At 35.5% G+C, this 26,997-nt stretch overlaps 2 protein-coding genes across 8 annotated transcripts; both read left to right on the plus strand.

The window, feature by feature from the left end:
* The first annotated feature begins 11,394 nt into the window (after positions 1 to 11,394).
* Positions 11,395 to 20,952, plus strand: LOC108994329 (general transcription factor IIE subunit 1-like). 6 transcript variants are annotated; one of them, XM_035694151.1, is made up of 11 exons: positions 11,395 to 11,527; positions 11,648 to 11,770; positions 12,032 to 12,152; positions 15,302 to 15,430; positions 15,613 to 15,722; positions 15,829 to 16,012; positions 17,596 to 17,799; positions 18,516 to 18,749; positions 18,947 to 19,151; positions 20,127 to 20,266; positions 20,660 to 20,952. In XM_035694151.1, exons 1-10 carry the CDS (start codon positions 11,505 to 11,507, stop codon positions 20,228 to 20,230), a joined length of 1,437 nt encoding a protein of 478 aa, XP_035550044.1. In that variant the 5' UTR covers positions 11,395 to 11,504; the 3' UTR covers positions 20,231 to 20,266; positions 20,660 to 20,952. The 6 variants fall into 6 exon arrangements, with proteins under 6 accessions (XP_035550044.1, XP_018825016.1, XP_018825015.1 ...); XM_018969471.2 differs by having other exon boundaries at positions 11,404 to 11,527; positions 18,495 to 18,749; XM_018969470.2 differs by lacking the exon at positions 20,660 to 20,952 and having other exon boundaries at positions 11,404 to 11,527; positions 18,495 to 18,749; positions 20,127 to 20,597.
* Positions 20,953 to 22,116: 1,164 nt separating this feature from the next.
* LOC108994332 (60S ribosomal protein L15-1) lies at positions 22,117 to 24,558 on the plus strand. 2 transcript variants are annotated; one of them, XM_018969478.2, is made up of 4 exons: positions 22,117 to 22,216; positions 22,993 to 23,159; positions 23,809 to 24,006; positions 24,104 to 24,558. In XM_018969478.2, exons 1-4 carry the CDS (start codon positions 22,213 to 22,215, stop codon positions 24,347 to 24,349), a joined length of 615 nt encoding a protein of 204 aa, XP_018825023.1. In that variant the 5' UTR covers positions 22,117 to 22,212; the 3' UTR covers positions 24,350 to 24,558. The 2 variants fall into 2 exon arrangements, with proteins under 2 accessions (XP_018825023.1, XP_018825022.1); XM_018969477.1 differs by lacking the exon at positions 22,117 to 22,216 and having other exon boundaries at positions 22,959 to 23,159; positions 24,104 to 24,550.
* The last annotated feature ends 2,439 nt before the right edge of the window (positions 24,559 to 26,997 follow it).

Consider the following 26,997-nt stretch of genomic DNA (forward strand, 5'->3'; position numbering starts at 1 on the left):
ATGAGTTTTCTTCAACAAGTCACAAATATACTTGGTCTAAGATAGATGAAGACCAGTCTCAAGTGATTGAATTTCAAGTCCAAGGAAAAAACGAAGTGATCCGATATCCTTGACAGTGAAAGAAAGATTGAGAGCATGAAGAACACTTTGGATTGCCTCAGGGTCTGAGCCAGTTAGGATGATATCATCCACATAGACTAGAAAAAATAAAGTGATAGAGGCATGATGATAGATAAACAATGAAGAATCTGAAACAGAGGCTGTAAAACCAAGCTCTAACAGACGATTGCTTAACTTGGAAAACCAAGCCCATGGGGCTTGTTCTAGGCCATAGATAGCTTTGTTTAATTTGCAGACATGATGAGGAAAATTGGGATTGACAAAGCCAATGGGTTTAGACATATATACCTGTTCATGGAGCTCATCGTGTAGGAAGGCGTTGCTAATATCAAGCTGCCGAAGAGGCCAATGTTCTGTAACAGCGATGGACAGTATGGTTCAGATCGTAGTGGGTTTAACTATTGGACTAAAGGTCTCAAAGAAGTCCACCCCAGCTTATTGATGGTAGCCTTTTGCTACCAGGCGAGCTTTCGGCGTTCCACAGTGCCATCATAGAGACACTTGGTCCTGAAAACCCATCAACCATCAACAACCAACAACATTAGTATTTTCAAAAGCTGGAACAAGGTTCCAAGTGTTAGTCTGAAGAAGGGTCTGGAACACAGTGGACATGGTAGTACGCCATTCATTGTGCTTAACAGCTTTAGTGTAACAGAAGGGATTTTTAGGAACAGTGGAGGTAATGGTCAAGAAACTCCTAGGTGGTGGCCAGAGTACCATGCCATCATTGTATTGAAGGGGCTTAAGAGAATTTGTTTGAGATCGAGTGACAATAAAAGGAACAGAGGATGAAGGGAGTTGAGTTGGAGAAGAAGATGCAGATGGAAAGAAAGAACATTCAGGAGATGAAGTTGGGCTAGAATCTGTAGTGGAAGAGAGAATTGGGTTAGATGTAGGAGATGAGTTATTGAGCCAAGATGAGGAATTTGGACTGATGGGCCGAGGTGAGGAATTTGGACTGATGGGCTGAGAGGAAGGAGTGACTTGGACAGGGACTGAAATAGAAGGGGGAGGGCCTAAAATTGACAGAAGAGAAGAATTCATGGGCTTGGGCTGAGTTGGAAAGGATAAAGGAAAATTTTGTTCATCAAACACCACGTCCCGTGAAATGTATAGACGTTCAGTGGGAAGGTGAAGACAGCGATATCCCTTATGGGAATCACTATAGCCAAGAAAGAGGCATTATGTGGATCAAAGGTCTAATTTATGGCGATTGTAAGGCCTTAGGTGAGGCCAACCAGCAATGCCAAAATTTTTAGAAAAGTATAGTCAAGTGGTTTTTGAAATAATTTTTCGTAAGGAGAACAATGATGTAAGACAGGTGAAGGCAAGCGATTGATAAGGAAAATTGTTGTATGGAAGGCATCGGCCCAATAAAGTTGTGGTAAGGAAGCATGGGCCATAAGAGCAAGGCCCGTTTTGACGATGTGTCGATGTTTCTGTTCCATGACATCGTTTTGTTGGTAAGTGTGAGAACAAGAAATTCTATGTAAAATGCCTTGGGAAGTAAGATAATTATTCAATGAACGATATTCACCACCCCAATTGCTTTTGATAGACAAGATTTTAAATTAAAAAACCGTTCAACATGAACTTGAAATTTCAAGAAAATAGACATAACATCAGACTTTTGCACTAGAGGATACCACCATGTATACCATGTAAAATCATCCAAAAAAGACACATAGTATTTGAATCATTCACGAGAAAGGACATGGGCAAGACCCCATACATCTGTGTAAATTAACTGTAAGGGTCCAGAAGAGTGCTAATGAGATGATTGAAACAACAACTGATGACTTTTGGCAGCACAACAAGCTGAACAAGGAGTAGACGTAGATTGAGAAGAAGCTGGAAGATGATATTTCGAGATAATCCGAGAGACAAGTTGAAGAGACGGATGACCCAATCGTGAGTGCCACTGAGAAGGAGTGGTACGCTCACCAATAAGAGTCTGTGCCGAAGTTGCAAATGGAAGAATGTTGGAAAAAGAGTAGAGCCCATTACGCATGGGACCACAAAGGAGAGGGGCTCCCGTCATTGAATCCTTCACAAGAAAATGAGTACTATGAAATTCAAACACAACAGAAGTATCAAGACATAATTTCTGTACAGAAACTAAATTTTTTATTATAGCAAGGACATGTAATAGATTTTCAAGAACAAAGGAATGAGAAGGAGTAGAAATTTTAGAGTCACCAATGTTGGCAATAGGTAGCTCAGTGCCATCACCAATTCGGATATGCTCATTACCACCGTATGGACCTGAAGTGAGGTTGAGGTTGGACATGTCTGAAGTGATATGGTTGGTTGCGGCAGTGTCAAGGTACCACGATTGGTCAGGCGAAGCACAAGAGCTGCTGTAGTTGGCAGTGAGATTTCGAGGGGGGTCACTTTGATAGGCATAATCAAAGCGATAGAAGCATTTTATGGCACTGTGTCCAACTTTGCCACAAACTTGGCAAGTTGGTTTGGAGTGAGGGAGAGGTGGAGGTAAGAAAGGATTTAGGGTAGAAGTAGAGGGGGAGTCACGACAGTGACCTCGGTAGTTTCCTCGCCCACGATTGCTATAGTGTGGAGGACCAGAGCTGCAATTTGCAGAGAGGGTGGTAGATATGGGTAGATGGGTAGAATGAGCCAAACGACTTTCAAAGGTAAGAAGCAAACTGTATAATTCCTCAGGGGCTCTTGGTTCAAGCCTGGCTGTTATAGAGATAACAAGGGCATCATAATCACTATTTAAGCCAGCAAGAAGGTAAGAGGTAAATTCATCAGAAAATAGAGGTGTGCCAGTAGCACACATAGTGTCCGAGAGATGTTTGAGTTTCCGAAAATAATAAAAAACAAAGCTAGCACCTTTGGAAATGGTAGCTAACTTGTAACGAAGTTGAGTCACTCAAGCATGCGATTGGGAAGAAAAAAGTTTTTCAATGGCTGACCAAGCCGCTTGAGAAGTAGAATGCCCAACCATTTAAGTAATAAGGTTATCTGAAAGAGTCGAAATAATGGCACTGAGGTTCATCTTATCAGTTTTGGTCCAAGCGAGAAAGTTTGGATTAATGGTAGTTTTATCACAAAGAAAACGGGAAGGTGGGTTTACTTGAGCCATCAACAAAATGAAAAAGTTCTTGGCCCTGAAGGTAGGGAACCATCTGTGTGCGCCAAAGAATATAGTTTTCATGAGTAAGTTTGACTGTAACTAGATGAGAGAGTTGAGGAAGGGGGGAGGAAGAAGGAGGTGGGTTTTGCTTTGGCAGTGCTTCAGCCATAGTAACATATGTTTGTCTTTATAATGGCTCTTGATACCATGCTAGATAACAGGCTCAAGAAAAGTATTTCATTAATAATATTGAAAATAGTACAGTGTTGCTTATATAGACAATGGGAAGAACCCGGAACATTCGGGCAAATTATCAAATACTTGTTGTGCATCATGCACACTAAAGCTAGTCTACGTCAGAGACGGTTATAACAAATCCTCACTACAGACAAATCACAATGTATATTTACATAAAAGGACATAACAAACTCAAGATTCTCGGGTTTGTTTGTCATTTGATGATCTGGAAATATTCTTTGGTGAATACTAACTGTGTTAAGTGCCATGGCAGAGTGCTGCTAAGTTGGAAGAAGTATTGTTGGTGATACTACTATTACCCTCCATTAATTTGTCAGGTTTGCAATGGTCGTGGTCACTCAACCCTCTTTTGTGTGTATCGCTTCAATCAAGATTACACTACAACCCCACCTATGACTGCGAATTTTTTCAACTTCTCTTCGACTCCCAACCTTATTGCTTTTTTTGATGTCGATTAGGCTGGCTGCCCAGATGACAGAAGATCAACCAGTGGCTATTGCATCTTCCTTGGTTCCAACTTAATTTCCTAATCTTCAAAGAAGCAACCTACAATAGTTAGATCATGAACGGAAGCCGAATTCAAAGCCATTGCTAATGCCACAGCCAAAGTAATTTGGATGCAACAACTCTGCCGAGACCTTGGTGTTACACTCAACCATGCGCCCCTTCTCTACTGTGATAACATTGGTGCAACTTACTTGTCTTCAAATCCTGTTTTCTATGCTAGAACCAAGCACGTTGAAATCGAATTTCACTTTGTGCGTGATCGGGTTCTTAACAAGTCTTTAACTGTCTCCTTCATTTCTGGAAAAGATCAGCTCGCCGACATCTTGACTAAACCCCTCTCAACAGCTCGCTTCACTCAATTATCTTCAAGTCTTCGCCTTTAATCCTTACCGCTTGATTGGAGGGAGGATGTTAAGGAAAATTCCTCATCTACAGCACATGCACCATCACAGACATCACAGGCGAGTAAATCAAGCAAGAACCCATAACAAATTCTCTTGTAGAAGCTGCCAGCCAGCTGCTGCCCTTGCTACAGATTCTACATGTATGAGCTACATTGCACTCTGCTACGCTGCTACTGCTACGTGCTGCCTCTGATGCACTACATTCTGCAGCTTGTAAAAAACTACCGTTAGAATATTCTTTGCAATAATTATTCTTAGCAAGCTACTATATAAAGGCCTTTGCCTCTGTAAATTGATATATCAATGAGAAAAGAATTTTTCACAACCTTTTTATTCTAACACAGACTGTCCCTGTGTTCCTCAGCTAAGCCGAGAGATCTGCCTTCGACAACCTTGGGACAACGAGAGAAAAAACGAAACTGAAAGAAAAAGAAAAAATAGGGAGAAGGGGAGGGAGGGAGTGTTTGGTGAGGGAAGAGAGAAAGGGAGAGAAAGAGAAGGGAAGGAAGAAAACGGGTCATGCAAATCGGAAATGGGGTTCGGCGAGGGAGAAAGGAAGAGGAAAAAAGGGAGGCGTCGGGGAACTGAAATACGAGGGAACTGGGTTTCTACAGTTGTGAAAGGAATTTGGAATAAAAAAATTCCTTTTGCAACAGTACGACGCCAAACTTGGATAAGACTTTGACGTTACTATAGGTCAAAAGGGGAGTTAGGGAGTTTTGAATTACTCCAAGAGAGATGCTAGCATGCCTCCTCATTTTGCTTCCTCATTTTGACCGCTCATATATTTATTATTATTTTTTCTTAATGATTAAGGAAGTAACTATTAATGTATTGATGTATTTTTTTATTTTTTAAAAATATTGAAATATGTTTAAAAAATATTTGAAATAAAATGTAAAAGAAAAATAAAGTACAAATTGCACTAGGAGGCACAGAAAGCGGTCATGCCCAGGCGGCATAGTAGCACCGCTCTTACTCCAATGTATACGATTTCAGCGATATTTAGGCAAAATTTGGAGAGTGCATAAAAAAATTTTGGCTTTATAATAGTGAAATCATCTGCATTGGAATAGTCAAAACTTAGAAGCTCCACATATGAGATACAGTAAATCCAAACTTTTCTCCATCTTTGGCTAGGCAGTGTTCATAGCAAAACACATATTTTATTCCAAAATATTGCTATCTTCAATTATTAACTAACATTGTCAATAATAATATTAATTAGCTGATTTTGTGCATGGTTATTAATATTGTTATCTCTAATTATTAATTAACATATGGTTAGTGTAGTTATAAAATATGAAACAAAATATATTATTATTACAAAAATAATATTATATCAATGTTTTGACTAATATATAGATAATCCAATGTAGGGTTATATGTTGAATAACTTTGGCTTTAGGTAAAACATGTAGTTTTAGGCAAATTTTGACTTTGGCTTTGGTTTTGGCTAGACCATTGCCAATGTTTCACTGAACATTTTCATGTCTAGCCATATATTAAATCTTATTATTTTGCTTTTACATATACATGAATAAAAAAAACTTATTGTTTTGCAGTCTACTGTCTTTTCTTTTGTGGATGATTTGAGAAAGAAAGTGTGAGTCTCTCCTTCAACTATCTTAAAAGTAGGGGTTTTGACTCCTACCCCTATACGGGCGACAACTTGCATTCTGTCTCTGCATTATGCCTCCCCATCTGGACAGAATAGCTAAATCAACATTTGCATCCGGTTTCCCACCTGTATTCCTAATCGTCCACATCCACTTACTATACGTGCAAATTGATACAACAACTATCCATACTGTCCGAACACCCCATCTACCAATAATATTCACAAAAAATTTTCCAAAACTCACACAAAACCTCATATTTATGCATAGAATAAGAAGAGGAGAAGGAAAAATTCATTGGCAACCCACAACCACTACTTGGTCATCGGTGGAGAGGAGGAAGAGTATTGAAAGGAAGAGCATAAGAGAAATGGAAGAATTGGAGGAGAATAATAAAAAGAGGAGGAGAATGGAGAATCGCTTGTGTGAGAAAGAGGAAGGAGAATAAGAGAAGATAAGAGAATGGAGAAATGAGAGGTGGTGGGTGGAGGAGAAACCGATAGAAGAGAAAGAAAATTAAGGCTTGATTTTATATATGATATAATTTTTTAAAATAAATATACACACGAGCAAGCAATTACCCCATCGCCCCTACCCACATTTCAATTTTTTCCTTAAGCACCTGCTTAGGGGTGTACAGGAACCGGCCGGGAACTGATCAAACCAGTCGCCGGAGCACGGAATCGGCAACGAACATGTCGGCGTGCGAGAGGATTTGAGGAAAAATCGATACTAGCGGCTTGGCACCAGTTTGAACCCCTGGGAAACCACTAAACCAGCCGATCATTTTTTTTTTAAATATATGTATATAAAACGACGCCATTTCACTTAAATGAGTGAAACAACGCCATTTTAGAGCCTGGAAGTTAAAAAAAATATATAATAGAATGGCATCATTTGGCTTAAAGCCATTTCAAAATGGATTAATAATCTCCCCTTATTCTTCTTCTTCTTCCTCAGTTCCTCCTCCTTCATAGAAGAAGTCGATGGTAGACCGAAAACTGCACTGACGCACGTCGAGATCGATATGATCGATTTTCTCTCCCCAATAAACCGGTTTCGACCAGTTCAATAAACTCATGGCAGAAGTCAGTGGGGTCTCAGTTTGGCATCGAAACCGACGCCGAACCCATTGGTGTACAGCCCTACCTGCTTGCAGCCACACATGGGCGCGGGTAGGTTACCTGCCATTCCCTAGCGGGAATGCTAGATTATGCAAGCCGGCTGGATTGTAGGAGCTCGTCGCCTAGCCATACTTAAAATAGTAAACTAAAATATATTCCAATCTCTTATTCTAAAGGGACACACAACTTTTTTTACAATATTTTATACAAGTATATTTTACATATAAATATTTTGATAAAATAAATTATAAAAATTATATTTATAAGTCAGTGTGGATAATACATGTAGTCGAGTATTTATATGACATTATTTGATTTGAAAATTAAATTTGAAAATTTAAATCATATAAATTAAAGAATAATGCTTGGGCCACTGAGGATCCTGACCGATTTGATTTTTTTTTAATAATTAAGGAAATGTTTTTTAATGAATTTATGATTTTTATTTATTTTTTAAATGTTTAAGGGGTTTAAAAAAATGTTTGAAAAAAAAAGTAAAAAAATAAATAAAATTTTCTTGCTCGGTCAGGATCACTGAGGATTATGGGTGTAATCGGTTCGATTCGATCCCATTTTGTATATTTTTAAGAACCGATACTGAACCGATTCACTACCGAAACCAAAACTTTCGACTTTTCCAATTTTACGAATTATCTATGTTAGTAATAACATGGTGTTTACATATACTAAACTAGTATTCTATTTATATTATAGTATAAGTACATTATTTTATAATAATAAACACATACTATTATAGTATTGAATTTAACTATAGTCCATATAAGTTCTAGATTTTTTAGATGAGTATATATGATTAAACGTGTAAAAATGTATTTACAAAAAGAATATATATTATAATTTATTATACAAAAAATATATTTATCATTGATATGATATATAGATATTAATAACTTAATATTAATATTCATATTTAAGATTAAAATTTTATATTATATCAATTAGTAATTTAGCATATAATATATATAATATAATATAAGAAATTACAAATATATATCAGTCCGGTTTAAACCGATTTTCAAAATATGAAAATCGATACTGCATCAATTTAGGACTGATTTTGATTTTTAAGAACCGATATCATACTGAATCGCTTACAAATCAGACTGAACCCACCAATTCAACCAATTTTCCGATTTTATTTTGCACCCTTGTCATAGATGCTGTAGCTGCTTCCTAAAACAAATATAACTATTTAAATAATATAAATAATATATTTTACCTACCTAGTTAAAATTCTCCTCAAAATTCAAATCATAGTTTAATAAATGATCATAAAAAATTCCCCTTGTATCGGAAAAGATAAAAGTTAAAGGAAGAAGAAGGTTCGCTTGGCTTTGAAAATTGTTTTGGCTATTGTGAAAATTATTTTCCTATATCTATCTATTATAATAAGCGCCTATCACGCTTCTACATGAATGAACAGTAAATTTTCACATTCCGTTTAAATAATTCGTGTTTAACATGTTGTGTCTTTTCTGTTCTTCTACTCTTTTCTTCTGTGTCCGTTTATCCGAGGTGTCTTTGGTCTTTTGGTTCAGCTGTATCAAGTGTCGGCAGCTTTACCTTTTTTTAATCTTTCAGCTTTTTACTTTCTTGTTTTTCTCTTTCCTCTTCATTTTCTGTCTCTCCTTCTCACCGAAGTAACCTTTTTCTCTATTCTTCTTCTTCTCTCTGTCTCTCTCTTCTCTGCATCTTCTCTTCGTCTTCATTTATGCCTTCTCTCTCAATTCGGTCCCTCTCTCTATTTTCTCTCTCCGCCTCGCGCCACTAGCTGACGTTAGCAACTGCAGACCAGGCCAGATAACAGCCCTCCTTCAAGCAGCATCAACTTTCTCTCGATCTCTCCTACGTTTCCCACTCGCAGTTGCTGGAGGAACATTCTTCAGGTTTTCATCAAACATGGCAAACAAGTTTCTATTGCTTGTCCAGGCCTCTTTGGAGTCCCACCCTTCACATGAATAATCAAATTCTTGTAGAAAGTGCATGCATCTTCTACGCTTGCTACATCACCCATTCTGATGGCCAACAGCTATCTGATACAACGATTTGCAGCTTAGGTGCACTAGCTTTTGGGCTTGGGTTTGCTATTGGGTGGAGAACCCTCGGAGGAAGTTAGAGGCTATGGTCTTGAGCTTAGAGTCGTATATCTCGGGCTCGCACATAGTCACCGTCATGGGAGTCTCGCTAGAAAACTGAGCCAACGATGCATCCGGCCGTGGCGGCGGAGCAATCAAGAAAGTCCTCAAGCTTCGGACCGGCGGTGAACATGGATAGGTCGGTTGCACCAGCGGTTGCATCTTCTTTAGGCCTTGCGTCGACAATAATGCATGCGATAGAATCAATGTCATGTGTGAGAGATGTGTGGGGATGTTGTGAGAGATGGTGAGAGATGTTAAACCTAGGGTAGAGGACATGAAGGCTTGGAAGAGGGAGAGTGGGGATGAGTCAGAGGCCAAGTGGGAGTTGGAGTGGTTGGAAAGAGAGAAGTCGAGCCAGTTCTGAGGAGAAGAATCAATGTCATCAATGAGCGTGAAAGAGATGCATGGGAAGGGTGTGTGGGTTTGGGGTTTTCTATATTTGGAAATAGCAAAAAATGACTTCTTTTAACTCCTAGAGAGAGATTACAGGGAGAGGTATGGAGGGTTAAGACCCTTGTGGGGAGGTAAATGGGTAAGGAAACGGGTTGAGGAATGACACAGATATAGAGGTAGAAGAAAGAGATGATTATGAAGGAAAAGAGATAACTTGAGGTTCCAAAAGCACCAGATTAGGTGCACCACCCATTCCCATTTCTTTTTCACTTTACTTTCTATTTCTTTGAAATTTCCCTTGTTTCTTTATTTCCAAAGTTTTGGTTCTCTGTTTAGAGCCTGAGAAAGTGAAAGAAATTGCGAGAAAGTGAAGATCAAAATATCTTTTTCTCATTGAAAGTTGTGTTGTCGTTATTTTTTTTTTTTTTTTGTCACAAATAGTGAATTTGCATTCCTTCCACTTCTCGTTAAACATATGGTGCGCAAATGCAAATGGGTATTTTCCCAATTTCAGTTTTATAATTTTTTCCAAAAACATGTACTATTTTAGTGCAAATTTTGGTTTTTGAGGCAACAATGATACTATGTGATGATTTTCCATTTTACGATGTAATGTTCAAAATATTTTGAATAATGATAGCATTACAGCTAGTTTACCATCAGTTTATTATTGCAAATAAAAAATACATTTTTAAATTATAAAATAATTTTTATAGTACTGTATTGTCATTTTTTATTATTATATATAAACTAGTGGTAAATGAATTGTGTATTAGTTGGCAGAGTATCATTAAAAACAGTACTATAAAACACAATAAGTGTTGTTTCTGTTATTACTTTTTTTGTTTTTTTTTTAATCATATTTTCTTTGTTTATTTCTTGAATTGTTTGTTTGTTTATTTTTTTTTTCTTTTATTTTTTTGCGTTGTTTGTTTGAGGGCATTGCATTGTTCAGTTGGAGTTGTTCACTAAGCGTCACTATTCATTCAAGGCTCTTTATGGAAGAAAAAAAGTGTTACTATTTATTCATGTTCATTATTTATTTACTAATTATAATAAAAATCATTTTAGTTGATTTTTATATATTTGTGTGTTATGCCAGATTTAGTTTTATTTATAGCATCCATAATAATTTAATTAAAAATATTCTATTTTAAGATTTTTGTTAATTTACAATACTTCAATTTTTAGTATATAAGTTGTTTAGGTTTTTATTAATCATTTCAAAATTTATTTTGTAAGAATATTTATCATATATTGAAAATTTTGTAGAAAAAACTTCAGAGAAAGAGTGAATTATTCAACTTTCTACATATCCTAATCGATTTAACTTTTATAAGAATTTTAATGTCTTCTCTATTGATATCATGCAAGATGACACAAATAATGGATTATAGTAGAATGATTAAAGAAATCATATGTTGAACTAATGTTTTTGTTAAATATAGTTGTATTAACTAATATTTTTATGTTATAATCTATGTAAACATGTAGTTATTATCCAATAATTAACTATTATTACCCAAAAATATTTGTTAGAACTTATATTTTTTTTTCTTATGCATTAAATTATTTATTAAAATCTATTTTTTTTTCATTTTTTTTTTATAAAAAAACATATTATTTTTTAAAAATAGAACTAGACAAATGTCTTTTGTACGTTGCTCAGCACTGGTGTGTATATATATATATTATACTCTCCAATCTGATGCCCAGAATTCTACCTTACAGCGGACCAGAAGTCTCACGTTTCCCTCCGTCTTCTCTAAGATTCCAAAACCTAGAACTTTCTTCGCTGATTGACTTCAAGAACCAAGAACATGAGTGTCGAACCTTTTAACAGGTACACTCTCCTGAAGTCGAGGTTTTCCCCTCCTCAAAATTTGCCAGAAAATATATTCGTGTCAATTTCTTTTCGAGGTTTACGTTAAGCTTCTTTTCTTGTATGGATGAATTGAAAAAGGCTGGTGAAGCTCGCAGCAAGAGCATTCTACGATGACATAACGACGAAAGGGGATAATCAACCCAAAACGGGTCGAAGTGACGACAGAGGCATCGCCGTCGTGGTGCTCGACGCACTCACTAGGTTCAGCCCCACTTTTGTTTGCTTCATAATTTATTGAGATCATGTTTTCTGTTTGTTTTTTTTTTAAAGAAACATGTGTTCCTCTTATGGGGCATGCAATAGTTTCGAGATTGGAACTAAAATTTAGGGAATTTAAATCTAAAAAGATGTTCAGATGGAACCGGAAGGTAAAGTGCACCAAATTGCTTCCAGATGGGCATTTTAGAAAATTTGAAGCAATTCTTTTTTTGTTGTTGCTGCGTTTTTTTATTTGATTCCCAGACGTCAATGGGTAAGAGAAGAGGATTTGGCCAAGGACTTGAAATTACGTTCGAAACAGATTCGTCGAACCTTACGAAAATTCGAGGAAGAAAAACTGGTTACCCGAGATCATAGGAGAGAGGTCGGTATTGATTTTAGCTCATTTGTTTACTTTCGTGTTAATAAAAATACATTCGGCAAGTAGTTGTATAATATTGGGAAGCATGGCATCATGCCCATAGAATTAAGACCATCCAACATGCATACATACGGCTATATATGTGTGTGTTTATATTTTTTCTAATATTCATAATTTTATGTATATGTTAGTTTCGGTAAAGTTTAACTGAAGTGAAAAGTGAGATGATTAAGCAAGTTCTTTTTTTTTTTTTTTGATAAGTAAAATAAGTATTATTAACAAGAATGGTCAACAACTACCAGTTATAAAAAAGTATGCCCTATTTACGTAGGCATGTTAGAAACTAAGAAATCATGAAGATCCATGCCATTAAAGTCCACAGCAATGGCCCAAGTACAAGGAGTCCTAAAAAAGAAAACTTTTAGCTCCTCCATCGATCTCTCATTGTCTTCAAACGTCCTCTCATTTTGTTCCTGCCACAAGCACCACATGATACAAATAGGAATCATCTTTCAAATCACTTTGATCTGGTGCACACCTCGGATAGATGTCCAACACGCCAATATATCCACCACAGATTCCGGCATAACTCATGCTAGATCCATCCTTTTAAACACCTCATTTCAGAGCGTCCTGGCTACCTCACAATGTAAGAGTAAATGGTTCACCGACTCACCCCCTCTTTTACACATACAACACCAGTCTATGATAATTATCCTCCTCTTTCTCAAATTATATGTAGTAAGAATCTTGCCTAATGTCGCTGTCCACACAAAGAAAGAAGCTTTGGAAGGGGCCTTGTGTTGCCAGAGCCTTCTCCAGGGAAACTGTGCCTCTGGCACTTGTGCAAGGACCTTATAAAAGGATCGAATAGTGAAAACCCCTTTCCTTGCAGGAATCCACCACAGAATATCTTCATGCTGGATATTTGGACGATAAAAATACAGAAAACTATAAAAATTTGTAAAAATCTCCATCTCCCAATCCTGTGCCGCCCGATTGAAATTGATATTCCAGTGAATACCCCCTCCTGAAATTCCCATAATCTCCGCCACTGTTGCATCTTTGGCACTTGCTATCAGGAATAGAATAGGAAACAACTCTTGAAGAGCACTGTTACCACACCATGCATCCTTCCAAAATCTGATCCTGGCACCTGTACCCACTTGAAACCTAGTGTGTCGATGAAAGACTTCCCATCCTTTTCTAATGTACTTCCATAGCCCCCTTCCATGGGCCCCTCTAACTTCTCTAGTACACCAACCCTCCCCTAAACCACCATATTTATTTTCGATCACAATTCTCTATAGGGCTTCTGGTACCTTGATATATTGCCATATCCATTTACCAAGTAACGTCCGATTAAACAACCGCAAATTTCTGATGCCCAAACCGCCACTAGAGATAGGACGGCACACCTTCTCCCATTTGGCAAGATGAAATTTAAACTCTTCTCCTATTCCACCCCACATAAAATCTCTCTGTAACTTCTCAAGACGACCCGCCACATTTGCCGAAATAGAGAATAAGGATAAGAAATAAGTGGGTAGATTAGAAAGTGTGCTTTTAATCAAAGTAATCCGACCCCCTTTCAACAAGTACATTCTCTTCCACCCTGCTAGTTTCCTTTCTAATTTTTCAATTACTATATCCCAAATCGAGCGTGCCCTCGGAGCTATACCCAAAGGTAATCCCAGGTAAGTCATAGGAAGATACACTATCTTACAACCCAACGTGTCAGTCAACTCCCTAATATTCTGAACTTCTCCAGTCGGCATCAACTCGAATTTATCATAGTTCACTTTTAGACTAGACACTGCTTCAAAACACAGTAGACACGCCTTCACAGCCCTCAACTGGTCTCGATCAGCTTCGCACATAATAAGCGTATCATCTGCGAACAACAAGTGAGAGATAATAGTAATACCCCTGCTTGGAGAACCAATTTGGAAACCCCTGACAAAACCATTAGCCGACAAAGCCGAGATCATCCTGCTTAGTGCCTCCATCACAATAACAAAAAGTAAAGGAGATAATGGATCCCCTTGCCTCAAACCACGAGAACTCTGAAAGAAACCCTCAAGGCTACCATTAATCAATATAGAGAACCATACTGTAGAGATACACCACCTAATCCAAGACCTCCACCTTTCACCAAAACCACACATACCCAATAGATATAGTAGGAAGTCCCAGTTAACATGGTCATACGCCTTTTCCATATCCAACTTACACATAAGCAAGTTCTTACAAGCGATATCGATGGTTTACGACCTCACATTACGTTGGTGCTAAGTATGGTTTCCTGAATTTCTTCATAAATCAAGGTAAAAAATGACCATAGTTGTCAGTTGAGGTTCTGAATCACGCTCTCCTTTCTAGATTTCTATGCCTTTTTTAAATCCTTTTAATCCTGCTACCAGACATTGTTAACCACTCTTCTGATGTTCTTATAAATCCTAGCTCGATAAGCTTAGTCTTTGCCTATATCAAATTTCAACCCTGGCATCACAATCGCTTGGAAAAGCCTCTAATAATCTCTTGGAAAAGCCTCTAATAATGTTTGTAGTTGGTGTGCACATACCCCAAATATCAATTTTGGAGCTGTGGACATGTATTAGAACACCCAAGCATGTCTATTTATTTATATTCGTTACATAAATGCTTTTTTCCCAAAACAATTTCAGGCCAGCTGCTTTTAAAACTCCAAATCACAGCCAACAATAATATTTACATGTCCCATAATTTACCATCACCCTGACTGCGAAGAAAAAAGGAAAGAAAAGAAAAGAAATACACCCAATTTTCTACACACAATAATCCATCATCCATATTATGTGCAGGTCTTACACATGTATTAGTATTCTTTTGGTTTTGCTAGAACACTTTTGTTTACCAACCACTAAAAAGAAAGCAGCTTTTCTTGTAGTTTTATCTGCTCTCAGCCATGCTTTGTTGCAGCTTCGCACTTTTTATTCTTGAGTTCATGCATGGTAGCTATCATATTGGGTTCCCCTTTTTAAGCCCTAAGTGACTTACTGTGATTGCATGGAGGAAATCTATGGTTCTTCTTGTTAGTTGAAGATATGCATCAATAAGTTGGCTCGTTTGTATGAAGTATAAATCATTCAATTGGATATATTCTACCACAGACAGCTAAAGGAGCAAATATATTTAGTGCTGCTGTAGCTGTCACAGTTGCTGGTCAACAGACAACACAAGCGGGGGAGGAAAAGATTAAGATGCACACTCATTCATACTGTTGCCTTGATTATGCTCAGGTTTCTTCCCCATTCTCTCTCTCTCTTAATTTTGTTGTTTGTAAATGCATGTTTCGCTACTTGATATAGATGAAAAGGCCACATGAACCTTTTTCTTGTTCTTCAACCTTCATTATATAGTTAATCATATGTTGATCAAGTTCTGGCTTTGCTAAGAGTCCTAAAGGAAAAATCTATTGCAGATATACGATGTGGTTAGGTACAGATTGCAGTGTATGAAGAAAAAACTGAAAGATGAGTTGGAGAACAAGAACACAGTTCAGGAGTACATATGCCCTAAATGTGGGAAAAGGTCTCAATGACTGCTGATTTTCTTTTTTAAAGTACTAAAGTCATACATGGACACATGAACACGCCTATGAATTTATTTTCTGAGAACTTGTGCTTTAAATGTTTAGGTATACTGCATTGGATGCTTTGCAGTTAATCTCTTTGGATGATGAATATTTTCATTGTGAAAATTGTAACGGGGAACTTGTGGCTGAGAGCGACACATTAGCTTCTCAAGAAGGAGGAGAAGGAGATGACAATGCAAGGAGGCAAAGGCGTGCAAAGTTAAAGGACATGCTTCAAAAGATGGAGGTTTAGTTTTCTCATGGCTAACATATGTTTTGGATGTGATCTGTGAGTAGGTAATGGTATAAAAGTTGTGATGTTTTGTTAGAAGTGGTTATACATTGTAATATCAGTATTGTTATCCAATTTTCGTATGCTTACATTATTTACTTGCCAGAAAATTAATGATATTTCTTAAAGGACATTGTTTGCAAATTATTGCATGTATATTTGTGAGTTTGAAATTGTAAATATTCGCACTTCAACTTTGGGGTTTGGTGGTTCTGCTTATACGATTGTTACTAATCAAAAGAACTTTGGGTTTAGTGGTGCAGGAGGGGTAGCTAGGGGTGAATTTTAGGTTTAAATGTTATTAACTGAAAAAAAAAAAAAAAAAAAAAAGAATGATAGAAGTGTCTACTTGGGCTATGCCTTTTGTTCTGTAATAAAATCCACAATTACATGTTAAAAAAAAAAGATGACGAAAAGAAACCCCCTCGGGGTTTAAGCAATTTTATGAAGAGGAGGGTTTTTGTTTGGTGACCTCATGTTTTTGAATATTTGAAACCATTTCTGTTGTGATAGAATAGGGGTGTAAGAAGATTCCTCCACATGTTATAAGGGGCTATGCCTTTTGAGTTCTTTTTAATAAAATCTTCAATTGCTTGTAAAAAAATGTTGAGGTCTAGCTCATTGCTTGGGAATTATGTGGGTTATTGCTCTCTGGTGGTCTGTGGAGGCATTTGCAGATCCAAATTATTCTTTAAAATGGAACTGTCTAAGTAGGAAAATGTCGTGTCTGAGGCTTGATTATCTGTATTTGTCATGTCAAAGCACACCCAGAATATCCACGTGCTTTTATGTCGTACATGTTGAAGATTACATATCACGCATTTATCTAATGAATATAGAGCACCTGGTTACCTATTTAAGAAATTGTATTCTATTTTTCCAAATGTCGATTTGCCAATATGTTTTGGCCCACCCTCAACGGAATTCTTGGCCCTTGACAAAATCTTTCGGTAGTTATTAGCTACTGTATTGGAAGATGGTGTGGAGTAGTGATCCACTTTTAAATGAACTATGTATAAGTTTTCATTTGTACATAAGGAAATGCGGTCCCTCGTATTAAATATGTTGCTTCAAGACTGTCCATCGTGCACAGTTTCTGTGTCTTCAAGATCTAGATAAGTAGTTTCATAGCAATTCATGCAACCGTCATGTTCTTTAACCATTTTTCTGGATATTATATTGCGTTGCCATGTCTCTCTCTATCCTTTGTGTGTGTTTGTGTGCCCAAGCACGCATGCATTGGCCTTCAGCATGATGTTGTGTCAATTTTTGCTGACTATCGTACTAATCTTTACAGCATATGTCAGCTTTATGGGCTAGGCGACTTTCAATCTGTTTGTTATGATGGTTATTTATTTTTCCATTTCATTTATTTTTTTTTTGGGGGGGGGGGGGATTAAGGCTTGTCTTCAAGTTGACTTGACATGCAATCTTTGCTAGTTATGGGACTTCTTATGTACCTATAAAAAAATTATGGTTCTTCTTATGTATAGTACGTTCTCATTCTTTTCTGAATTAACAAAATGGAACGAGTGCAGGTACAACTCAAGCCTTTAGTGGAGCAACTTGGTAGAGTAAAAGACTTGCCTGTCCCTGAATTTGGTGGTCTTCAAGCATGGGAGGCTCGAGTAAGAGCTGCTGGTCGTGCAGCAAATGGTGATTCTAGTGCCATTGATCCTTCTATATTTTCTCAGGTGCTGGGGTATGGTGGAACATCATTGCCTTTTTTTGGAGACACTAAGGTACCTTCTCCTCATATTTTTTCCTTTTGTATGTATGATTTTTTGGGTTTGAGTAGGAGCACTAAAACCTTGATTGTTTATTTCTTTCTTTCTATTTCTTTTATAAATCAAACCTTCATTGTTTCTTGAGAGCATATTGTTGATATTATACTTATCATTTTATGATGTTGATATCATACTCTTAAGTGTGTTATGATAAATTTTGTGCCTGTCAGGATTTCTGACCACATTAATAAGGCTTGCAATTATGATAGTGTGAACAGAAGATTCGTGAAAGACCCAAATATACTTCTCACGGTTTCTCTTGATTTTTCGAATACTGGTATCTGATTTAGGCTGGTTGATTTGCTCTAATGCTAGGCCAAATTTCCAAAATGTGTTGGGACTTAATTCTTCACAAACTGATGAAATCCTTAGTAATGACTGATTTGTAAGCCATATAAGTTTGTCATGTGGTCAAGAAAATGTCTGGGTTCTTAAGATCCTTACTATGAAGGAGATTTATTTCTTGTATAAATAACCAGAATTTAATATTGTAACATGTAGAATACAGAGATATTCTCCTGAAGTGATTTTTATAACATAAAAAAATGCATACTCAAAGGTCTATGGTTATTAATTGTTGGGTGCGCAGCCCCTTAGTTTCATACTTTGAACATATCTATCACAAATGAATGTTTACGAATTACGAGCAGTTTATAGTTGGGTCTTGGCAGATTGAAGTTGACTTTTCTGGGGCTGAAGGCAAGCGAGCTGATACTAAATCTGAAAATAAGAGTGCATCTCTGAAAGTTTTGCCGCCATGGATGATCAAGGAAGGAATGAACCTGACAAAGGAGCAACAGGGAGAGGTCAAGAAGGAGTCAAAGATGGACGGCGGCTCAGTATCTTTAGAATTTTCAGATGACAAGAAGTCAACTATCGTGAATGATGATAAGAAGAATGTACAGGTTCATGCAATAAGAAACATCTCAGAGAATCTAATAGTTTATTTCTCACCTTGATCTGCATCATATTTTTCGTTACTCTCACTTTTGTTTCTTGTTTTTATTTATACCAAAAAATATTTTGTTCTCCTCCCCCTTTTTCGTATTTTCATTTTTTTCTTCTGATTTCACTTCATTTCTACTTCTTGATTAATTTCTAGGATGAGTATCTCAAGGCTTACTATGCCGCCTTACTCAAGAAGCAGCAAGAGCTAGATGAAGGTGCCAAGCAACAAGATGAATTGTCAAATGCACAATCCTTCAATGGTATCTCTGGCATGACTTCTAATCGCCAAGTTGGAATGAAATCGAAACGTGAGGAGGATGAGGGCGATGATGTGGAATGGGAAGAGGCTCCAGTTGCAGGTAATAACAATGTTATAATCTGTGTTCAATTCAAGTTATTTCTCTTTTTTTTATATTTTCTTATCTCATAAATAGTCAGTTAATGTCTATGTTAACAAAGAATTAATACAACATAATGGTATTCAGTTTTTACTATTTTTAACTGTAAATTTTCCGTGTTATGTGTGTGAAGGAAGTGATCTGATGCAAATTATGACATCAATTGTTTAACAAATAGCCATGCTATGAAAAAGTTTCATATGTAATTAAGGTGAAGGAGAAGTTTCATGTGCTAGTTAGGTTGTGCCAACCAATTGTCGAGGTCAAGAAGTGTTTATCAATCGATAACAATTTACAAGCAGAAGCTTAATTGTATGGAAATAAAGACGGATCTTGTGTAGGATATTAGAAGGCATATGTAACAAAATTGAGGAGAAAGTGCCTCAAGATTGCTCAAGATATTTTGGTCATTTTATGCAGGGGGCAGTGACCTTCCCCTCAGCCTCTTGTTCACATGGGGAGGAAATGTCATTTGGTGTCAGAGTAAAGGGAAAATGATTCTAGTTTTGAAAAAAGGGCAAGTTTCCAGGAAATAAGTTGGCACGCGACACCTTGATGTTGCATTTTAAGCAGCTAATTTGAGATACATCTTTCAATCTGCCATTATTGGTCCACTCATCTGCACAGGCACTTGCAAAAACAATTTCTGTATTAAAAAATATGGTGAATTAGAAAACTGAAATAAAATAAGAGAATAAACTGTAGTGTGACACTGTGTAAGTTACCATTAGTTGGACCGAACAAAGTTCCATCCTTGGGGTATTTTGCTGAAAATTTGACACCAGCAAAGAACGCTAAAGCTGGGTGTTCATTGGTATGATGGCGTTAATGAAATTTTAGTTTTTGTAGTAGTTTGTTTTTATTGTATTGATTGAACAATAATGACTGACGTGGTTTGGTGGCCATTGACCGTATGTTTCCCATAATTTTTTACAGGCAATGCAAATGAGAATTACGAAGTTCATGACTTGAACATTCAAGCTGATGCTTCGGGAGACGATGGCGACGATATAGACTGGGAGGAAGGTCCAAGAGAGTAGTGGAAGGTTGAAGAGAGTGGTTTTCTAGCCTAACAGGTAGATTGTCATGACTTCATTTTATCTATCAGAAGTGATTAGCACGCGGAATCGTGGTTTGGTGGCCGTTGACCGTATGTTTCCCATAATTTTTTACAAATGCAAATGAGAATTACAAAGTTCATGACTTGAACATTCAAGCTGATGGTTCGGGAGATGACGACCATTTTTTTTTTTTGGGTCTTGCTTTTGCTTGCTTGGATTGGGGCTGGATAGGTTGTGACTGATAAGCAGCACAAAATCAGTGGCATTGTTGTCATTCAATGGATTTATAAAATACTCACATTTTTGTTTTAGTTTTGATAAATAACATGATTATTTTTCTAGATTATCACCTAGCTCGATCTTTATCCCTTGTTCTGCACTTACCTGGGTTGTTCCTATGTGTTTCAGTTGGGCCTAGCGATTTTCCAAATTCTGAGTCCGAGAATGTCTCGATGTGGGGCTAAACTGCAATGCATTCTGTCAGATAGTATGAACCCATCAGGGTTCGGGTTCCCGATGGGATTGCACGTTCAACTATGACTCTTAACGTTTATTACATTGGGTTGGTCGTTAGTGTTCTTTCCCAACAAACAATAAAAAATATTAGATACCATACAAATTTAAACGTTACATTATCGGAATGATACCAAATAATTGGTCTTATCTCATGATTGGCCATCTATTGCAAGAAGTTTAAGGTATGTACTGACTCAGCTTGAAAGTTTTAAATATATTATTTTTAAATAAGAAAATAGACTGTTAGTTTTTAATAAAAATCATTAATTTTAAAAAATGATCACAAACTTAAAACTTTAATAATAAAAGAAGATGGTAGACGGTACAACTCTAGAGAGCACGGCTTATGATTTGAAAATGATATAGATTATATAGACTCGCGTCATTCTTTGATTGAAGATGTTTGTGATTTGTGTTCTCATGTTTCAAATATCTCAAAGGGAAATAATAGTTATAGTCGTGATTGTGCATGCACTGTGCAATGAAAAAATGAATAAATATGGGATTCTTATGGAAAAAAAATAAGAAATTTTTAATAATGAATTTCACTCTTTTTTAAAGTGGCTGCACGATAATTGTACATTCCATGACTGAGTAGTTATACTCCATCTCAAATAGTATAGACACAAATATTATACTTCAAGAGAAAAGTTATACTTTTACACACCCTCCATAGGTTTAGCTTTAATTTTTCTTGCTAGTATATCAAATCAACAATATAAAATGAATGTTCGATTGGTAAGTAAAATGTCGTTTTTCCAAATGAGTTATTCTTTTCTCAAACTGATGTGTAGAGCATATCATCCCTATAATTTAAACAGTAAGATTTCAATTTTAAAATTTAATTTTAAACTAAATTATATTTTTTAATCACTTTATTAAGTATACTCTACATATTGATTTGAGAATATACTTTTTTTATCGAAAATGGATCCAAATCAGACTTCCCGTTTGGATTCAGAGATGAGTTGTGATGGTTTGTGAATAGTATAATAAAATATTGTTATAATATTTTTTTTTATATTATTATTTTTTTGAGATTTGAAATTTTTGAATTGTTTATTATATTTTGTATAAAAATTTAAAAAAATTATAATGATAAAATGAGATAAATTAAAATAAATTAAAATGAATTTCTAATCTATACAGGGCTAGGTTTAATTCGACGTAAACATCACTTTTCAATTCAATTTCACAATTTCCTTATGAGCCCAAGTTGCTGCTTCCTTACGCAGGACAAATTCAGCCCAAAACCCAAACGACAGTTAATATGAGATGGGTAGGATGGAGAAAAAGCAAGTGAAGCGGACGGCCCAGGTTTTGACCATCTGCTCGTTGTATAAAAGTATATAAACCCTCATTCGCCGTCCAACCCTACGATTGTTTCTTCTCTTTAAGCAAAAACCCTACCTCGTGACTGCGCCTCGCCGCTCATTGCCGATCCCATGGGTACTCTCCCTCTCTCCTCCCTGCAACGTTACATTCAGTTCCATTACTAGAAATCAAATCTCTCTCATTCGCCTCGCCGCTCATTGTCTCTAAGTAGAATCAGTTATTTCTTTCGATTTTTGTTTTTTGTTGTTTTTTGTTTTTTTGTGAAACACTCGTTACTCGGAAGCTCTGTGGTTCTCCTTTTTGTGATATTTTTATATTTCTCTTGCTCCACGTTTAGTTTCTGAAAAAATAGGGTAAATTAGCAGATTAAGGTTCAGGGATGTGGTTTATGTTGTGCTCATTTTTAGGTATATGTGCAAGGAACTTGTTACTGGGGCGCATGGCTTATAAGAGGCTGTTTTTAGTTTCTGGTGATTGGAAAAATGGAAACCTTGCAGATCTGACAATCTTGCATTTGATAATTATTTCTAAATATTGTCCTATAGGTCTAGGTCGATTTTTATTCTCAAATAATCCTGATCGGGTATGAATGAGGGTTTACATAACATCTATTGAGTCTGTTGTGCTCACTAATTAAATATACTTGTTCTCTGACCGGCAGCTTAAAGGGTTCTGAAAACATATGTTGTGTTAGCTTCTGCGATTTATTTTTCTAGGAAAGAGATGCGTCTGTTTTTTTATATTTTTATGAACCGAGCAGATGGTCAAAACGGATGGTGGCTTTTATATGCTATTATGAAGCATAATTCGCGGTATATTATTATTATTTTTTTTTTAAGCGTAATAGATGGTATAGCATTATTTTATTTTCATGGTTTTGATGACAATAGGGGCTTATAAGTATGTGTCGGAGCTATGGAGGAAGAAGCAGTCCGATGTGATGAGGTTCCTGCAGAGGGTGAGGTGTTGGGAGTACCGCCAGCACCCTTCCATTGTTCGTGTTACCCGGCCAACTCGCCCTGACAAAGCTCGCCGTTTGGGTTACAAGGCAAAGCAGGTGACAATGACTTTAGGTTCTTTGTAGAGATTCTATTCGCCCTACGCTTGAAATATGCTTTATAAAAAATTCTGAGAGAGCTATTAGCCGATATTAAGAGGTTTATGGCTCTAGCTTAGACAATTTGTTCATTATAGAAAAATAGTCTATATAATTTGTTGTCTGTTTCTATTCCTCTCTAGCACTCTCCAGGACTAGGGGCTTGTATTGAATCCCTCTGCAGTCTCAAGAACATGAAAGCGATCTATCTATTATAAACGGTTTACAATGCAGAGTAGTTTAATGCTGGTTGAGCTACATCTTTATTGGTTTACATTTCTCCGTTGGGTAAACTATTATGACAAGTTGTGATAAATTTACCATTGATCATCTGACCGTGCAAGATATCTTTCTAGATCTTGCTTTTGTCTCCTAAATTGATAAATTGCTGGCTGTTTGGGGAGTAAGCTGTGATTCTAACAATGACTTGTTAGGTTGTAAATTTTAAATATGGAAGGTCAGGCACGTTCTGTAAAGAAAAAAATACTTCTATTTACTGGCCACAAATCTGCTGCATGATTTTTTTCACCTTTATCATGTGAATTATATTAAGTGGGCACTCAGAAAGAATTTCATTTACGAATCTTTATCAATGATGACTTGTTTGCAGGGTTATGTAGTTTATCGTGTTCGTGTTAGGCGTGGTGGTCGGAAGAGGCCTGTTCCGAAGGGTATTGTGTATGGGAAGCCCACAAACCAGGGTGTAACTCAACTGAAGTTTCAGCGCAGCAAGAGGTCAGTTGCAGAGGAACGTGCTGGCCGGAAGCTGGGAGGTCTCAGGGTTGTGAATTCATACTGGCTTAATGAGGTTTATTGCCTATTCTATTCATTCCTTTTTTATTGTGTTTTTATCCGTTGCTTGGAGTGATGTCTTGTTCTGATGTATTGCTGTTCTTCCAACACAGGATTCAACTTATAAGTACTATGAGGTGATCCTGGTTGATGTTGCTCATAATGCCGTCCGAAATGACCCAAGAATCAACTGGATCTGCAATCCTGTCCACAAGCACAGGGAGCTTCGTGGTCTTACTTCTGCTGGGAAAAAATACAGGGGACTGCGTGGAAAGGGACACCGCCACCACAAGCAACGACCTTCTCGCAGGGCAAACTGGAAGAGAAACAACACCCTTTCTCTCCGTCGTTACCGTTGATCCTAGTTACGGCCTGTTGTGTTTTCCATCATTTTCTGGACATTTACTTAGAGGAAACATTAGTGGTTATTTGGAGTTTGAAATTTTGGAGATTAAAATATTTGAAATCGTGTTCCAAGTTAAAATTCGACCAAGTTGCTTGAGTTTTGGACTCTGCATATCATTGAGTTGCTTAATGCTTAATATATGTTTGCTCGTTCATTGCATGATTCTCAAGCTTTTGGCTCAAGTGGTTTGGTCACTTGGTGTTTTAGCCATGTTTACAGGCATCCATTAGCTGCCGTCGGATCTATCAACTAGTCCTGAAGAGGTTTTGATTTTCCAACTAAACAACTGACCAACTTGCGTCGATCCTATTTAGAGATGTCTTTAGTATAAATTATGGAGACTGTACTTAACCTCTGAACGAATTTGGCTCGTTTCTTTTCAGATTAAAGTTAAAAAATTAAATAAAATATTTTCAGAATGTTTTTTTTAATTTGAAAAAATTAAATTATTAATTTTATTTTATGTAAAAAGTTTTAAAAATTATAATAATAAAATGATAGATTTTTAAAATTTTAGATTTTAATCTTAGGTCTACCTTATATATATTTTTAAAAATTTAAGAATCAATATTAAATGGATTGATTGTTAAAATTGAAACTTCTAATTTAGGTTCGGTCTGATTTTTTCAATATTACGAATTATCTATATTAGTAATAATATGATATTTATATATATTAAACTATTAATCTATTTATATTATAGTATAAGTATATTATTTTATAATAATTAACACATACTAGTATAATATTAAATTTAACTATAGTCTATATAAGTTCATGACTTTTTATATGAGTATATATGATTAAATGTGTAAAAATGTATTTATAAAAATATATATTATAATTTATTATGCCAAAAATGTATTTATTATTGATATATATAATAAGTTTATATTAATAAGTTAATATTAATATTTATGTTTAATATTAAAATTTTATGTTATATTAATTTTATATTATAAGATTGAAATTTATATATTATATATATCAAATGTTATATTAAAAATTATAAGATTAATTTTATGTTATATTACATATTATATTAATTTGTTATAAGATTGATATACTTAAATAATCAGATTAAAATTTTATATTATATTAATTAGCAATTTAACATATAATATATAATATAAATAAAAAGTTATATACAATATAAAAAATTAGAAATATATACCGTTCTGGTTTGGTTTAAACTGGTTTTCAAAGTATGAAAATCGATACCGCACCAATTTAGGATCGATTTTGATTCTTAAAAATCAGTACTATACTAAATTGTTTATAAACTGGAACGAACCCACCCCTATTTGTAATGCATGAATTGAATTTAATGCATGTATTGATGAGCATAAGGTATTTTGTGCATTGAATCTAGTGGCGTACAACAATTTGTCTCGTAATATTTGTCATCTTTGCTGGTAGAGTTATAGTCGAGTCGAGCCAACCGGTCTTTGGATTGTTGAACTCGGCTCGACTCAAAAACCTCAAGTCTGAGTTCAAGATTTTTTTTCAATCTTCGTTTGAGCTCGACTTGGTAAGTTAAGTTTTCAACTCGAGCTAGAGTTGAGCTAGAGTTGTTTATTTTCTTAGTTTTTAAATAAAATTTAATAATTAAAAAATTAGATAAATACAAAAATTTAAATTGAATGAAAAATTTAATAATTAAGAAATTAGATAAATGAAAAAAATTAAATTTAATGAAAAATTTGCAACTACCAAGTATGCCTTTTATTGAATTAGAAAATTGTAAAAATTTATAATAATTAATATGTACCTAGTTTATATTTATCTATAATAACCTTATATTATATGCGTACATAAATTATCCTTACATATAGATAATATGATAGTTAACATTTCATATATGGTTCCTAAGACTAATATAAGAAATTATTAAATCTTACTAACTAACTATTATACAAATTATAAAATAGCTATGGAATACATTCAATTTATAGACATTAGTAATTAGGATATATACTATATATATAATTATAAAATGTGTTATGCTTATATTATTAACCAATATACATATACACACATTTATCAATATATGAATAAGCTTTAATCGAGTTGAATTAACAAGTCGACTTAAACATAAACGAGCAGGCTTTAACAAACTTTAGTCGAATCGGATCAAATTTAGCTGAATATGTGTCTTTTACCAATCAAGCAGGTATTTACTATCACAGATGAGTTTTTTTTTTTTCACGAGTCTAGTTTGATTCAAGTTTAACTGAACAAGTATCGAATGGACTATCAAGTAGATAGGTTCAATTATAACCTTGCTAGCAAGATACTACTTCAAATTTTGCCAAATTTCAATTTATGTTTGAATGAAAAGTTCCAAAAAAAAAAAAAACAACTCTACACAAACTTTTTAAAGAAGTGCTACAACCGCAAATATATTTTATGAAAATAAATTCATAAACTGATGTAATTTCATATAATACTTTATTATAAAAATAAATTACAATCTAACGTATTACATCAAGCCACATTAATTTGTGAGTTTATTTTTATAAAATCTTTTTATGCCTAAAACATTTATCAAACTTCTTCTTCTTCTTCTTCTTCTTCTTCTTCTTTTTTTTTGTTTTTTAT

This window comes from Juglans regia, chromosome 9 (assembly GCF_001411555.2).
Source record: "Juglans regia cultivar Chandler chromosome 9, Walnut 2.0, whole genome shotgun sequence".
NCBI classification, from domain to species: Eukaryota; Viridiplantae; Streptophyta; class Magnoliopsida; order Fagales; family Juglandaceae; genus Juglans; species Juglans regia.